Here is a 14,787-nt window from a genome sequence, read left to right on the forward strand (position 1 = left end):
ACAGGCAGTCACTGTATGATAACTGAGAGGACAGGCAGTCACTGTATAGTAACTGATTACAGTGTGAGAGTACAGGCAGTCACTGTATGATAACTGATTACAGTATGAGAGGACAAGCAGTCACAGTACAGTAGCTGATTACTGTGTGAGAGGAGAGACAGTCACTGTATGATAACTGATTACAGTGTGAGTGGACAGGCAATCACTGTGTAGTAACTGATTACAGTGTGAGAGGGCAGGTAGTCACTGTATATTAACTGATTACAGTGTGAGAGGGCAGGTAGTCACTGTATGGTAACTGATTACAGTGTGAGAGGGCAGGTAGTCACTGTATGATAACTGATTACAGTGTGAGAGGGCAGGCAGTCACTGTATAGTAACTGATTACAGTGTGAGAGGACAGGTAGTCACAGTATAGTAGCTGATTACAGTGTGAGAGGACAGGCAGTCACAGTATAGTAACTAATTACAGTGTGAGAGGACAGGTAGTCACAGTATAGTAGCTGATTACAGTGTGAGAGGACAGGCAGTCACAGTATAGTAACTGATTACAGTGTGAGAGGACAGGCAGTCACAGTATAGTAGCTGATTACAGTGTGAGAGGACAGGTAGTCACAGTATAGTAGCTGATTACAATGTGAGAGGACAGGCAGTCACAGTATAGTAGCTGATTACAGTGTGAGAGGACAGGCAGTCACAGTATAGTAGCTGATTACAGTGTGAGAGGACAGGTAGTCACAGTATAGTAGCTGATTACAGTGTGAGAGGACAGGCAGTCACAGTACAGTAGCTGATTACAGTGTGAGAGGAAAGGTAGTCACAGTATAGTAGCTGATTACAATATGAGAGGACAGGTAGTCACAGTATAGTAGCTGATTACAGTGTGAGAGGACAGGCAGTCACAGTATAGTAGCTGAATCCAGTGTGAGAGCCAGGTAGTCACAGTATAGTAGCTGATACAGTGTGAGAAGACAGGTAGTCACAGTATAGTAGCTGATTACAGTGTGAGAGGACAGGTAGTCACAGTATAGTAACTGATTACAGTTTGAGAGGACAGGCAGTCACAGTACAGTAGCTGATTACAGTGTGAGAGGAAAGGTAGTCACAGTATAGTAGCTGATTACAATATGAGAGGACAGGTAGTCACAGTATAGTAGCTGATTACAGTGTGAGAGGACAGGCAGTCACAGTATAGTAGCTGATTACAGTGTGAGAGGACAGGTAGTCACAGTATAGTAGCTGATACAGTGTGAGAAGACAGGTAGTCACAGTATAGTAGCTGATTACAGTGTGAGAGGACAGGTAGTCACAGTATAGTAACTGATTACAGTTTGAGAGGACAGGTAGTCACAGTAATATAATGGAGGTTAAGGATAGAGGGGGTTAATAAAGTTAAAGATGTTTGTTGGTTGTTTACAGTAAGTAGGTAGATGTGATAGGGCGAGAGGGTAAGGGGTGTGTTAAGTGAGAGGGTGTGGGGAAACTGTTGTTGAAAATCTGCCTCTTTGAATTTGATCTCCCACCCTCCCTCCCCTATTGTGTCTTGTGTCGGCTTTATTTCATAGCAGGGAAAGACCGGCAATATTGAAGCGTCCATCTTGCGGCAGTAATTAGGCTGATTTAACCCTATTGGGGTCAGCGGCACTGTATGATAACTGATTACAGTGTGAGGAGACAGGAAGTCACTGTATGGTAACTGATTACAGTGTGAGGGGACAGGCAGTCACTGTATGACAACTGATTACAGTGTGAGAGGTCAGGCAGTCACTGTATGATTGATTACAGTGTGAGACAACAGGCAATCACTATGATAACTGATTACAGTGTGAGACTACAGGCAGTCACTGTATAGTAACTGATTACAGTGTGAGGGGACAGGCAGTCACTGTATGATAACTGAGAGGACAGGCAGTCACTGTATAGTAACTGATTACAGTGTGAGAGTACAGGCAGTCACTATATGATAACTGATTACAGTGTGAGAGGACAGGCAGTCACTGTATGATAACTGATTACAGTGTGAGAGGACAAGCAGTCACAGTACAGTAGCTGATTACTGTGTGAGAGGAGAGGCAGTCACTGTATAACTGATTACAGTGTGAGTGGACAGGCAGTCACTGTATGACAACTGATTACAGTGTTAGAGGACAGGCAGTCACTGTATGATTGATTACAGTGTGAGACAACAGGCAATCACTATGATAACTGATTACAGTGTGAGACTACAGGCAGTCACTGTATAGTAACTGATTACAGTGTGAGATAGCACAGTCACTGTATGATAACTGATTACAGTGTGAGAGGACAGGCAGTCGCTGTATGATAACTGATTACAGTGTGAGAGTACAGGCAGTCACTGTATGATAACTGATTACAGTGTGAGAGTACAGGCAGTCACTGTATGATAACTGAGAGGACAGGCAGTCACTGTATAGTAACTGATTACAGTGTGAGGAGACAGGCAGTCACAGTATGATAACTGATTACAGTGTGAGAGGACAGGCAGTCACTGTATGATAACTGATTACAGTGTGAGGGGACAGGCAGTCACTGTATGATAACTGAGAGGACAGGCAGTCACTGTATAGTAACTGATTACAGTGTGAGAGTACAGGCAGTCACTGTATGATAACTGATTACAGTATGAGAGGACAAGCAGTCACAGTACAGTAGCTGATTACTGTGTGAGAGGAGAGACAGTCACTGTATGATAACTGATTACAGTGTGAGTGGACAGGCAATCACTGTATATTAACTGATTACAGTGTGAGAGGGCAGGTAGTCACTGTATGGTAACTGATTACAGTGTGAGAGGGCAGGTAGTCACTGTATGATAACTGATTACAGTGTGAGAGGGCAGGCAGTCACTGTATAGTAACTGATTACAGTGTGAGAGGACAGGCAGTCACTGTATAGCAACTAATTACAGTGTGAGGGGACAGGCAGTCACTGTATGATAACTGATTACAATGTGAGGGGACAGGCAGTCACTCAGGGCTGTAGCTAGGGTAGTGCGGCCGGTTCCATCGCACAGGTCAGGGGGCGCTGTTTGGGCCAGTCAAATTTTTGTTTATCATCATTCTTGCTTGTAGCTTCCTCTTATTTCATCCCCAGCATCTCCTGGCCTCTCCTGTCTCTTCCTTGGCCCTTCCCCATGAAGCCATGGCCCTGTTTTGGGTGCATTATGTCCCTTTGAAAAATGAGAGGGGTGCCAATGCTCTCTCTGGCACAGGGCACCAAAAAGTCTAGTTACGGCTCTGCAGTCACTGTATGATAACTGATTACAGTGTGAGAGTACAGGCAGTCATGGTCAGGGTTGGGGTATTTGCACTTATGGGCTAATTGCATTAATACACTCTGACAGTTTTTGATCTTTGCCTGCCAGGAGAGGATATTCATGGAGAATGTTGGTGCAGTGAAGGAGCTCTGTAAGCTGACAGACAACTTAGAAAATCGGATCGATGAACTGGAAAGGTGGAGCCGAAAGCTGGCCAAACTGCGAAGGTTTGACAGCATGAAAAGCACTAACAGGTACAGATTCATTCTGACCTTCTTTTTTGCAACTATTCAGTATTCTTTCCTGGCTAAGCCAGTATCATTACACTTTTCATTAACTTGCCATTACTTTTCTCCCTTCAGTCATACAGGAAGTCAGTTCAGTCGTGCGGGGAGTATCCCTTACAAGCAACGTCCCACCAAAGTCATAGGCAAGGTAGGTGCACAGAAACTCATCTGCATTAGACAATGGTAAATGGTCATAGTTGACCTTGACTTGTGGCTCAGCACAGTGGATAATACATAAATGATGATATACAAAACAAATTGTATCTTTATACACATATGGACAGTGAATTTGGTTAGTATATAATACTTGAACTAAATATGGCTACTGCTCTTTTTATTTGCATCTGAATCTGTATACGAAGTGTTGCGACGTAGCGCCCATGGTTTTTCCCACGCCAAGTTCTGTTGTGCTGCATCTGAGACTTTGTTCCTGTGCAGTTAAAGACACAACCAGTGCCCCCAGTACACTATGGGGTCTATTTAAAAAACAAAGCTAAAAGCAGCACCCCAAAAAAAAAAAATTATAATAATAATAATAATTTTTTTTTCTTTGTAACTTTCACCATATTTATATATATTTTTAAGTGCCCGGGACAGCTCTGGTAATACACGGTAAACTGCTTCCCTGCTTTTCTCAGCTTGTGCAGGTACTGTAAGAAGACACATAAAGCCATCTAGAGATCTTGGCTTCTTTCTTCTATATACAGTACCATGCCCGCAGAGCTCCTATTATATACAATGGGGGCTGCAGGAATGTGACAGGAGAAAAGCACTTTTCGTGCTACTAGATAGAGAGAAAACAAAAGAATGGCTAAAATGCTGGAGAAATGCCATATTTCTGTTTATTAAATAGACCACTATGAGTAGCGTTTTGCTGCGTCTGCGATACGAATAAGATGCAAAATGTAAAGAGAAAGGGACGCTGTGCCTCTTTGAGCGGCTCAGGTGTATGAGGACACACCTATATATTTGTCTATGTGTGATCATGCCGCATGTACAGTACCTGTGTATTTCCCTGTGTGTGACGTTCTGTGTGCACCTGTGTATGATGTTGCAGTAAATAGCGGTGTGGTTATCTGTGTGAGATGGTGCTAGATCAGGGGACAGGGAACTTTTTTACCTTTTACCCCAAAACATATTTAGATATGCCGACGTTACCCCCTTGATTTGAAATGAAGGAAATCATATAGCAGTACCCCTATATAATGCCCCTGTAGTAGTGCTCCCATATAATGCCCCAATAGTTATGCCCCTGTAGTAGTGCCCCCATAGTTATGCCCCTGTAGTAGTGCCCCCATATAATGTCCCTGTAGCAGTGCCCCCATATAATGCCCCTGTAGTAGTGCCCCCTTAGTTATGCCCCTGTAGTAGTGCCCCCCATATTATGCCCCTGTAGTAGTGCCCCCATATAATGCCCCTGTAGTAGTGCCCCCATATAATGCCCCTGTAGTAGTGCCCCCATATAATGCCCCTGTAGTAGTGCCCCCAGTTATGCCCCTGTAGTAGTGCCCCCCTATATTATGCCCCTGTAGTAGTGCCCCTATATAATGCCCCTGTAGTAGTGCTCCCATATAATGCCCCTGTAGTACCGCTTGTACAAAAAAACCCACTTTCCTTAATCCCCGCTCCTGCATCCGCCGCCATCCTATCCGCCCGGCTGCTGAACTATGGGAGAGACGTTATGACATCTCTCCCATAGTGCGCATGGAGAGAGGCAGAAGCTGGAGTTCAGAAGAGAACTCCAGCCTCCGGCTAACGCGGCGCTGCACGGAAGGAACCGGGCACCCGCTAGTAATAACATCTCAGCAGGCATCCGGCTTAGAGCCTCCCTGCGGCACAGCCGGGCATGCATATGAATCATAGAATGATTCATCTGCATGCCTGGCTGTCCATCCATTACTCCCAGGAATTTCATTTTTACCCCATGTGGGGTAATTTACCCCTGTTCCCTGACCACTGTGCTAGAAGTACCTATTTTGTTTACCTGAGTGATGATGCTGTATATACCTGTGTATTGATCCATTCCATAATGCTTTATGTACCTGTCTATTGATCTGTGTTCACTGATGTGTATTTATCTGTGTGTGATTATGCTGCATATAAATATGTATTTATCTATAAATACATATCTGCACCTGTTTATCTTTGTTTGGTGATGCTATACTAACCCTTGTATGTATCTGTGCGTGCTTTTGCACTGATCTGAGTGTAATGATGCTGAATGTTATTTAGCTCAGTGCTACACTGCGTATTAACGTCTACTTCACTTCAGGCGGTGCCGCCCCCTACAGATCATAGCTGTGTCAGTCAACGATTTCTTCAAGCGACCATCATTGCCCTTGTTATTATAATGGCTTTCAGGTATGTCCACTATACATTACGCTGTAACTGTATTCTCTGTTATTTAACTAAATAGCCTTACATTTACCAACAAAATGGCATATCAGCACGATGACATAGGGGGGGAACTTAGCACTTAGAGGAGTAGTGAGCACAAGAAAATCAAAACATTTAGTACAAAAGGTGAGGTGGGCATTTACACCATAGTGCAGCCACATAGATGTGTGTTTAGTTCCTGCACAACTGCAAAGTGTTGCTTTATTTATAATTAGGGAGAGTGTGGATACAGGTATATTTACACCAGAGCAAAAACCTGGGTTTTTGCTGGGTCTACCCAGGTCGCAGCTCAGTGTAAAAGGGTCCCTGAAAAATAACCCAGGTCAAGTGACCCAGCAATCCAACCTAGGTAGCTACCAGGGTTGGACCCAGGATGGACCCGGGTAATGGCGCAGTGTAAACGGTGCAACCCGGGTTATCTGACCTGGGTCATGACTAAAATGAGCTGATTGGTGGTTGTGGGGAATTCACCTCCCACTTTTTATGATCTCACAGGTTTAGCAGGGCAGACCTGAGTTCAGTGTGAACAGGGCTGACCTGGGAGTAACCCAGATCGAAGGTGCAGTGTAAATGGGTCTGACCAGAGTTGGAACTATGTCCAAAAACCCAGGTCGGACCTGGATTTTTGGTGGAAAAGAGGTATAAGAGTGGCTGAAGTAACTAGGGAAGTTTGGGGCATATACAAAAAGCTTGCAGTCCTTGCATCCTAGTGGAAGCATTGATAGACATTAAGGCTGTACTTGAGTTAGGATTGGTGGAACGTACAGATATATGGAATGATGCTCTGGATGCAATTGGGAGAGTTTTGTAGATGTAATGAAAATCTGGGCATGGATTTGCTTTAGAGTCAGGAATATTTAGGTCAGGCAAATTAGTCAGACAACAGCATTTGACAAGTTCCCATCTGTTACATCTCTGGCTAGGGATCAATACAAGTACGTAACTCAAGAAAATCTAAGAATTCCCGTCAACATTCAATAGAGCAGTTCTCCCTTGTGGTACTAGGTCCCTTGTAGAAGTTGTGGCTTCCTATGACTGATCAATCAGTATTTCAGATCCATGACTGTATGTTTCATGTCCTGAGAGGGCAAACCCACTAACTCTATCTCTGTTGCAGTGTTATCTCCATGACCACTCTTTACGTGTTGAATTTGCGTAGTGAAGATGATCTCCTGGATATAGATGGGTAAGTGCGGAGTTCTGGATTAATCATTATCTGAGGGACTGATTGCGAACTCATTGACATTGGATAGGGGAAATAATACTTCTATGTACATGGAAGCACAGTAAACGGAGTGTTGTACATGTTGTATAGCCTTACTCCGTACAGCTAGAGCGGTATCATTTTCACAATCTTGGTGCCTTGTGAGAGCCTTTAGGTCCAGTAAATGAAGGTGCAAGCAGTTTTGCTGTTGCTTCAGAAATGAAGTTGATAATCATTGTCCTAATGAGGAGCAAGATTAGAAATTGCTTTGGAGAACTCTATTTGTTGTAGACCTCCCCATAGCAATAGTGTAAGTGAAGAGCTTTCACTAGGTGGGACTATCTGCTCTTTTGGGACACAGGACCTGAGCACACAGTGGGCCAAATGTAATAGCCCACGATTTGCGGTAATCAGCTCAGTTTCATCAAGAAAGTCATTCAATTGAAGGAGCAATTAGTTTGAAGGCAAAACAAGGTAGGTTTTGCCTTTAATCTAATTGACACTTTAAAATACTGAGTGGCGGTTGTTGACAGCAGCTGGCAGCTTTCTACCTGTGATGCTGCAAGCTGCTGCTCCATGTTTATAATGGGCTGGGTGTGTGGTGCTTGGCTACGGTGTCCTATTCCAGCACCAGGCTTTCAAAGCACAGAAGATGCCTCTCCTGCCCCCACTCTGTGTAACAAACATAACAGTTGGGTAGCATGGTGGGTGGTCAGGTTGGCATCTGAAGGGGTATCCATAACTCGCACACTAATATCATTTATATTTAATTTAAATGAATCTGAAGTGTAAGGAGATAAAATATGAGATATGGTAAGAACTTACCCTTGTTATCTCTATTTCTACGAAGTCCATAGGGTTCCACAGGATACCTTGGGGTATAGGTGTGACGTCAGTCGCAGGGCACCAAAGAGTTAAGCTTTCAGCCTCCCAGGATGCACTAGGTCCCCCTCCTATACCCCGCCCCCGGGCCAAGGCACCTCAGTTAGTTACCAAGCCATAGGCCGGAGGAGGAGAAGGAAGAGAGAGAACAAAGATCTGGACACATACAAGAATCACATTCTCACCAGAGGGAGACGGAAAACCGGTGACCAGAGCAAAGCCCATCTGCAGCACAGGTGCGACAGGGCGGGAGTCCTGTGGAACCCTATGGACTTCGTAGAAATAGAGATAACAAGGGTAAGTTCTTACCATATCTCATATTTTCTACTTCAGGGTCCATAGGGTATCCACAGGATACCTTGGGGATGTCCCAAAGCAGTATCCTTTAAGGGTGGGGACGCTCCTGTGCAGAAAGGAGAATCCGCCGCCCGAAGGAAGCATCCTGAGAGGCGAAGGTGTCAAACCTGTAATACCTCACGAAGGTATGGACAGAAGACCACGTAGCAGCCTTGCAGATCTGAACTGCCGAGGCACCACGTCGAGCTGCCCACGAAGGACCCACAGACCTAGTGGAATGAGCCTTCAGAGAAGGAGGGACCGGTAGGCCTTCATGAAGATAAGCTTCAGAAATAGCCATACGGATCCAGGCTGCCAAAGTTTGCTTTGAAGCAGGCCAACCCTTTTTACGGAAGCCAAAGAGGACAAACAAAGCGTCCGACTTCCTAAACGAAGAAGTGCGGTCAACATAAGTCCTTAAGGCCCGCACAACATCCAATGAGGCCTCACCCACGGAAAGACCCGGTGAGTTAAAGGCCGGAACAACTATTTCCTCGTTAATATGAAACTGGGAAATAACTTTGGGAAGAAACTCGGGCCGAGTGCGGAGCACTGCCCTGTTCCCATAAAAAACCAAGAAAGGGGGTCTACAAGAAAGAGCCCCTAACTCAGAAACACGTCTGGCCGAAGCAATGGCCAGAAGGAAAACAGTCTTAGCTGTTAGCCATTTAAGATCCACTGAGCCCAGTGGTTCAAACGGCGGTCCTTGGAGAGCCCTCAGGACCACAGCCAAATCCCAAGGCGCCACAGGTGGAACAAAGGGCGGCTGAATGCGGAGAACACCCTGCATAAAGGTGCGCACATCCGGGATTGTAGCAATCCTACGGTGAAACCAGACAGATAGGGCCGAAACCTGTACCTTCAAAGAAGCAAGGCGAAGCCCATGATCTAGTCCCGCTTGCAGGAAGGCGAGAATCCGAGACAGACGAAACTCCCGCGGTGCATAACCTCTCGGTCGACACCACTGGAAGAACGTATGCCACACGCGATGGTATATCCTCGCGGAAGACGGTTTCCGAGCTCGTAACATGGTACGCACCACAGAGCTGGAAAACCCCCGGGACCTCAGCATGGCCGTCTCAACAGCCACGCCGTCAAAGACAGCCGAGTCAGGTCCGGGTGAAGGCAAGGACCCTGAGACAGAAGGTCCGGTCGTAGCGGCAACCGCAGAGGAATGTCCACGGACAGACCCTGAAGGTCTGAGAACCAGTGCCGTCTGGGCCACGCGGGAGCTATCAACAGGAGCGTCCCTCCTTCCTGTTTGAATTTCCGGATTACCCGTGGAAGAAGGGAGACCGGAGGGAACAGGTATGCGAACCGGAACGTCCACCGGACGGACAGAGCATCCACCAGAGACGCCCCTTTGTCTCTTGTGCGAGACCCGTACACCGGCCACTTGTTGTTGTGCCGGGACGCCATGAGGTCGATTTCTGGAAGACCCCACCTGTCCACCAGTAGTTGAAAAACGTCCGGGTGCAGGGACCATTCCCCCGGATGAACGTCCTGGCGACTTAGAAAGTCCGCCTCCCAATTGAGCACTCCCGGGATGAAGACCGCTGATATGGCCGGAAGATTGCGCTCCGCCCAAACCAGGATCCGAGAGACCTCTACGAGAGCCGCCCGACTGCGAGTTCCTCCTTGCCTGTTTATGTAGGCCACGGTGGTAGCGTTGTCCGACTGGACCTGCACCGGGCGACCCTGGAGAAACCGCTGTGCCTGCTGGAGAGCATTGAAGACCGCACGGAGTTCCAAGATATTTATTGGAAGCTCCGCTTCTGTCGGCGTCCACCTGCCCTGGAACAAGTGTGGACCCGAAACTGCTCCCCAGCCCCGAAGACTGGCGTCCGTTGTCAACAGGACCCAATTTGGAACCCAGAACGGACGTCCCTTGTTGAGGTGGGTCGTCTGTAACCACCACGTAAGGGACAGGCGAACCTCCTGGGTGAGCACAATCGTCTGGGACTTCAGAGACTGAGTCAGCCCGTTCCACTTGGACAGGATCAGGTGCTGCAGAGGTCTGGAGTGAAACTGGGCGTATTCCACCATGTCGAACACCGACACCATGGAGCCCAGTAACCTCATCGCCGAGTGTAAGGACACCCGGCGGCTGTGCAGACAACTGCGCACCCTTGACTGTAAAGCAGAGATCTTGTCCTCCGTCACGAAGATCCTTTGCTGTCCCGAGTCCAATAAGGCTCCAAGATGCAGAATCCTCCGAGACGGGATTAGAGTGGACTTCTGCCAGTTGATTAGCCAGCCGTGCCGTTGCAGCAGTGCAATGGTCAGGTCCAAGTGGCGTAACAGGAGCTCTGGAGATCCTGCCACCAATAACAGGTCGTCCAAATACGGCAACATGCGGACTCCCTGCAGCCGCAGAGAAGCCGCCATGACCGCCATCACCTTGGTGAAAACACGTGGTGCTGTTGCCAGGCCAAAAGGTAACGCCCGAAACTGGAAGTGGTCGCTGCTGATTGCAAACCTGAGGAACTGTTGATGGCGCCAAAGAATAGGGACATGCAGGTAAGCGTCCTGTATGTCCAATGACACCAAGTAGTCCCCAGGTTCCAGCGCCAGAATGATGGACCGTAGGGTCTCCATCCGAAACTTCGGGACCCGCAAAGACTTGTTGAGTGCTTTGAGGTTGAGTATCGGACGATATGACCCATTGGGTTTCTGTACCAAAAATAGATTTGAATAGAAACCCTGGCCCCTCTGGGAGAATGGAACCGCCACTATAACTCCAGCCTGGAGCATAGTGTGCAATACCTTCTGCAGCTCCGTAACCTTGTTCCGGTCTGATGGGAGACCCGTGGTGAAGAAGCGAGCCGGGGGTCTGTGCCGGAAGGAGAGGGCGTATCCGTGGGAAACCACCTCCAGAACCCAAGTGTCTGTCGTAGTGGTCGACCAACACTGGGCGAACTGTAGCAGGCGGCCTCCCACCCTGGGATCCCCCAAAGGGAGGCCCGGACCGTCAGGCCGCAGGCTTGTCATCTGGCTTGGGGGCCGGACGTCTGGTACTCCATGCCTGCTTCCGGGGCTTGACCGATTTCTTAGGGCCAGCCTGTCGAGGAAACGACTGTGGTTTGGGCCTGCCCTGGGCCCTAGATGACCGAAAGGACGATGGTCCCGAACCAGAAGGAGCAGCGGCCGACGGGAGACAGGCAGATTTGGCTGCCGCCAGCGTGGCCACAATCTTATCCAGATCCGGACCGAAGAGAACTTCTCCGGTAAACGGCAACGCTTCCAGACCTTTCTTGGAATCTGCGTCCGCCTTCCAGGATCGCAGCCACAAGGTGCGACGAGCAGCTACCGCTGCTGAAGAAATTCTAGACACCAGAGTACTAATGTCTAGAGCCGCCTCGTTGATGTAGGTGGCCGAATCACGGAGATTGCCAATCAACTCCGCCTGATCGGCCGGACAGTCGGATTCAAAAGAAGCCTCTAATGAATCCGCCCAGCGCTCCATCGCTCTGGCAACCCAGCAAATGGCCATAGCCGGCCGTGCTGCCCCCCCTGCAAGGGAATAAGCGGACTTCAGGCAGATTTCTACCTTGCGGTCCGTAGCATCCTTAAGGGAGGACATGGATGGCATCGGCAATGTGGCACTACGGACAAGACGGGTCACGTGAGAATCCACCTGTGGAGGGGATTCCCACTTAGCAAAATAATTATCCGCGAACGGATAAGCCACCGCCAGGCGTCTCTGCGGCTGGTATCTTTTGCCAGGTTGTTTCCACGCCTCCTCTAAATGGTCCACCAACTGACCCGAAAGAGGAAAGACTGTGGCATCGCCCTTCACATCTTTGAAAAAGGCATACTTAGATTTAGCCGCTGGGGGAACTTCGTCCTCAATCACCAAGGCTGTGCGGACCGCCCGAATAAGTCCAGGAATATATACTTTGGACTTAGCATCAGCGTCCTTAGTATGGAGAGGTTCCTGATCGTAAGGATCTAGAATCTCCCCATCATCAGACGTCCCTTCGTCATCCTCATAAGGAGCGGACAGAGACGCCACCGGCCTTTTATGAGACCGCATCACAGACTCCCCTTGCAACACATCCGACAAGTGCTGTACAGAACTTGTCAGGGAGTTAACCCACGCTGGCTCCTGAGAACCCGGGAGCGGGGAAATAGGGAGACTGTGGGGTACCACCAATTGTCGTGGGAACCCCTGCATGGGTGACGACACCACAGACTGCTGGGACAAACCCATCGGAGTAAACGCGGGCTGCGGAGCTAACTGGCCCACTAAAGCTGTTAACGCCTGAGCGAAACAAGCCCAGGGCGGCTCCTGTACCGGTGCTGTAACCGTAATAGGCCGCGCCATGGACAAACACTGCCGGCAAAGGCCCTCCGCGCTACCCTCCCCCTCCGCTAACGGTACTTTGCACGTGGTACACTGTAGCCGGAGGGGAAAATCACTTTCAGACATGATGGCACCACGTATGTGACCTCTCTCACCAATTAAGTATTAAATAGGCGAGAGACCACCCTGCAGCACCGCACCGCAAGGGCTTTAGCAGAAAGAACAGGGACAGTAATAAAGCTGACAGTTTAGAGAAGAAAAGATTACAGGCAGCAGCGCTAGCACAGTCACATACAATGCAGAAAAATAACAATTCCTGCACTAACAGCGCTGATCACTCAACTACACAGACACAGGGCCTGGTAGGACACAGCGCTGCATACACAGACCTGACCACAGCGGAGGAGAGGTATGCGGGGGGACCCAGACCACGATGCTTCCGTCCAGCGCTTCCAGCAGCGTTCACCATGCGTTCTGGAGAAGATGGCCGCCGAGGAGCAGAGAGGAGGCTGGCCTGGGGGAGGAGCGCTGCCACAGGACCAGTCGGCAGCATGCAGAGAGGGCTGTGTGCAGCGGGGGAGGCGCCGGCTGTGAGACAGGGAAGGCGCGCTCCCCTGGCATGCATTTAACCCCTGGGACGCCGCAGCGCTACCGCTCTGCTGCGGTCCGCTGTCCCAGGGGGTAGTGGAAGCGCAGGTTGGTCGCCTGGCTCCACGCTGCAGCCAGTCCCCAGGGAGCCCCCTGCCTGGGGACTTAGGACCATGTGATCAGCGGGGACCCACCGCGGGACCCCGCTGCTTACCTCTGTCCCCCTTGAATCCGGCCATGGTCCGGAGCATCTGGGGTCACCGCTAGCTGTGACCCCAGACGCCCACCAGCATCCCCGGATCAGTACCGGCGTTCTGGTACCGGCGGGGTGTAGGGAAGACAGCATGGACGTCAGGACTGACTGTCCATGCTGTTCATCCAGATGTGCAGCCACAGCTGCATGAAGAATAAGCTTCAGGGGCTCTTCTAGCCCCCACTCCAACAGGTGCACCCGACTCCGGCCGGGCACCAAACTAAACTGAGGTGCCTTGGCCCGGGGGCGGGGTATAGGAGGGGGACCTAGTGCATCCTGGGAGGCTGAAAGCTTAACTCTTTGGTGCCCTGCGACTGACGTCACACCTATACCCCAAGGTATCCTGTGGATACCCTATGGACCCTGAAGTAGAAATTCAAATGCACCCATATGATTAAAAAAAATCAAAGGATTATTGTGAGTTGCTGGTGCTTCCGGGGAATCTGTTAGATGAAGACGTTCTCCTGCAGGAGAAAAGGGGCTTTGCTCTAGCAACAACCCAGGGAGTGGCCTGTAAATGCACCGTTGAAGCTCAAATATCTAGTCCTTTAAGACAACAGTTTTACATGTGGGTGAAATCTGAGCCAGCAATTATCTAGGAACAGATTAATGAGACCAGATTCTCCAATCACAAATTGGGAAACCAATACAGGCGTCCTCGTCGTGTTGCACAGGTCCATGCGTGTCACATTTGTCCTACTTCACACATTTCACTGAGAATGTCTTATTTAAGATCAAAAGTGGTGTGTGTGTGTGTAACCATCATGCTCTTTGTGACATACAACCTGATTACTGTAGTTGCTATGGGTTACAGCACCTTTTTAATGTGTCCAACTTTTCATAAATATCCCTATTCAAATCTGAACCCTGAGAGTTAGGTATTAACTTAGATGTATGTGGTCTATGTACTAAACCTTGGAGAGAGATAAATAAAACTGTGATAAACTACCAACCAATCAGCTCCTAACTGTCACTTTACAGACTGTGTGTGAAAATTGACAGGGGCTGATTGTTTGGTACTTTATCTCTCTCCAATGCTTAGTACATAGAGGGTCTATGTTCAAAGCCTTGGATAGAGATAAAGTGAATGGAGATAAAGTACCATCCAATCAGCTCCTAACTGCTTGGGCACATGCTGTGTTTGAAAAAATGACAGTTAGGAGCTGATTGGTTGGTACTTTATCGCCGTTCACTTTATCTCCATCAAAGGCTTAGTACATAGACCCCCCTATGTCTCTGGCTGAGAAAGTGTGTTCT

General features: G+C 48.8%; 1 protein-coding gene across 4 annotated transcripts in view; it reads left to right on the plus strand.

Annotated features, from left to right (window-relative positions):
* MYRF (myelin regulatory factor) overlaps nt 1–14,787 on the plus strand; it is a 188,506-nt gene that overhangs the window by 154,969 nt on the left and 18,750 nt on the right. For all 4 annotated transcript variants that reach the window (XM_088454533.1, XM_088454532.1, XM_088454535.1 and 1 more), the window contains exons 15-18: nt 3,386–3,531; nt 3,640–3,712; nt 5,837–5,925; nt 7,079–7,147. In XM_088454533.1, the coding sequence (XP_088310659.1) occupies nt 3,386–3,531; nt 3,640–3,712; nt 5,837–5,925; nt 7,079–7,147 (377 nt within the window). The remainder of the gene's footprint in view (nt 1–3,385; nt 3,532–3,639; nt 3,713–5,836; nt 5,926–7,078; nt 7,148–14,787) is intronic.

This window comes from Taudactylus pleione, unplaced genomic scaffold (genome assembly GCF_031769625.1).
Source record: "Taudactylus pleione unplaced genomic scaffold, aTauple2 ptg000619l, whole genome shotgun sequence".
Taxonomy (NCBI): domain Eukaryota; kingdom Metazoa; phylum Chordata; class Amphibia; order Anura; family Myobatrachidae; genus Taudactylus; species Taudactylus pleione.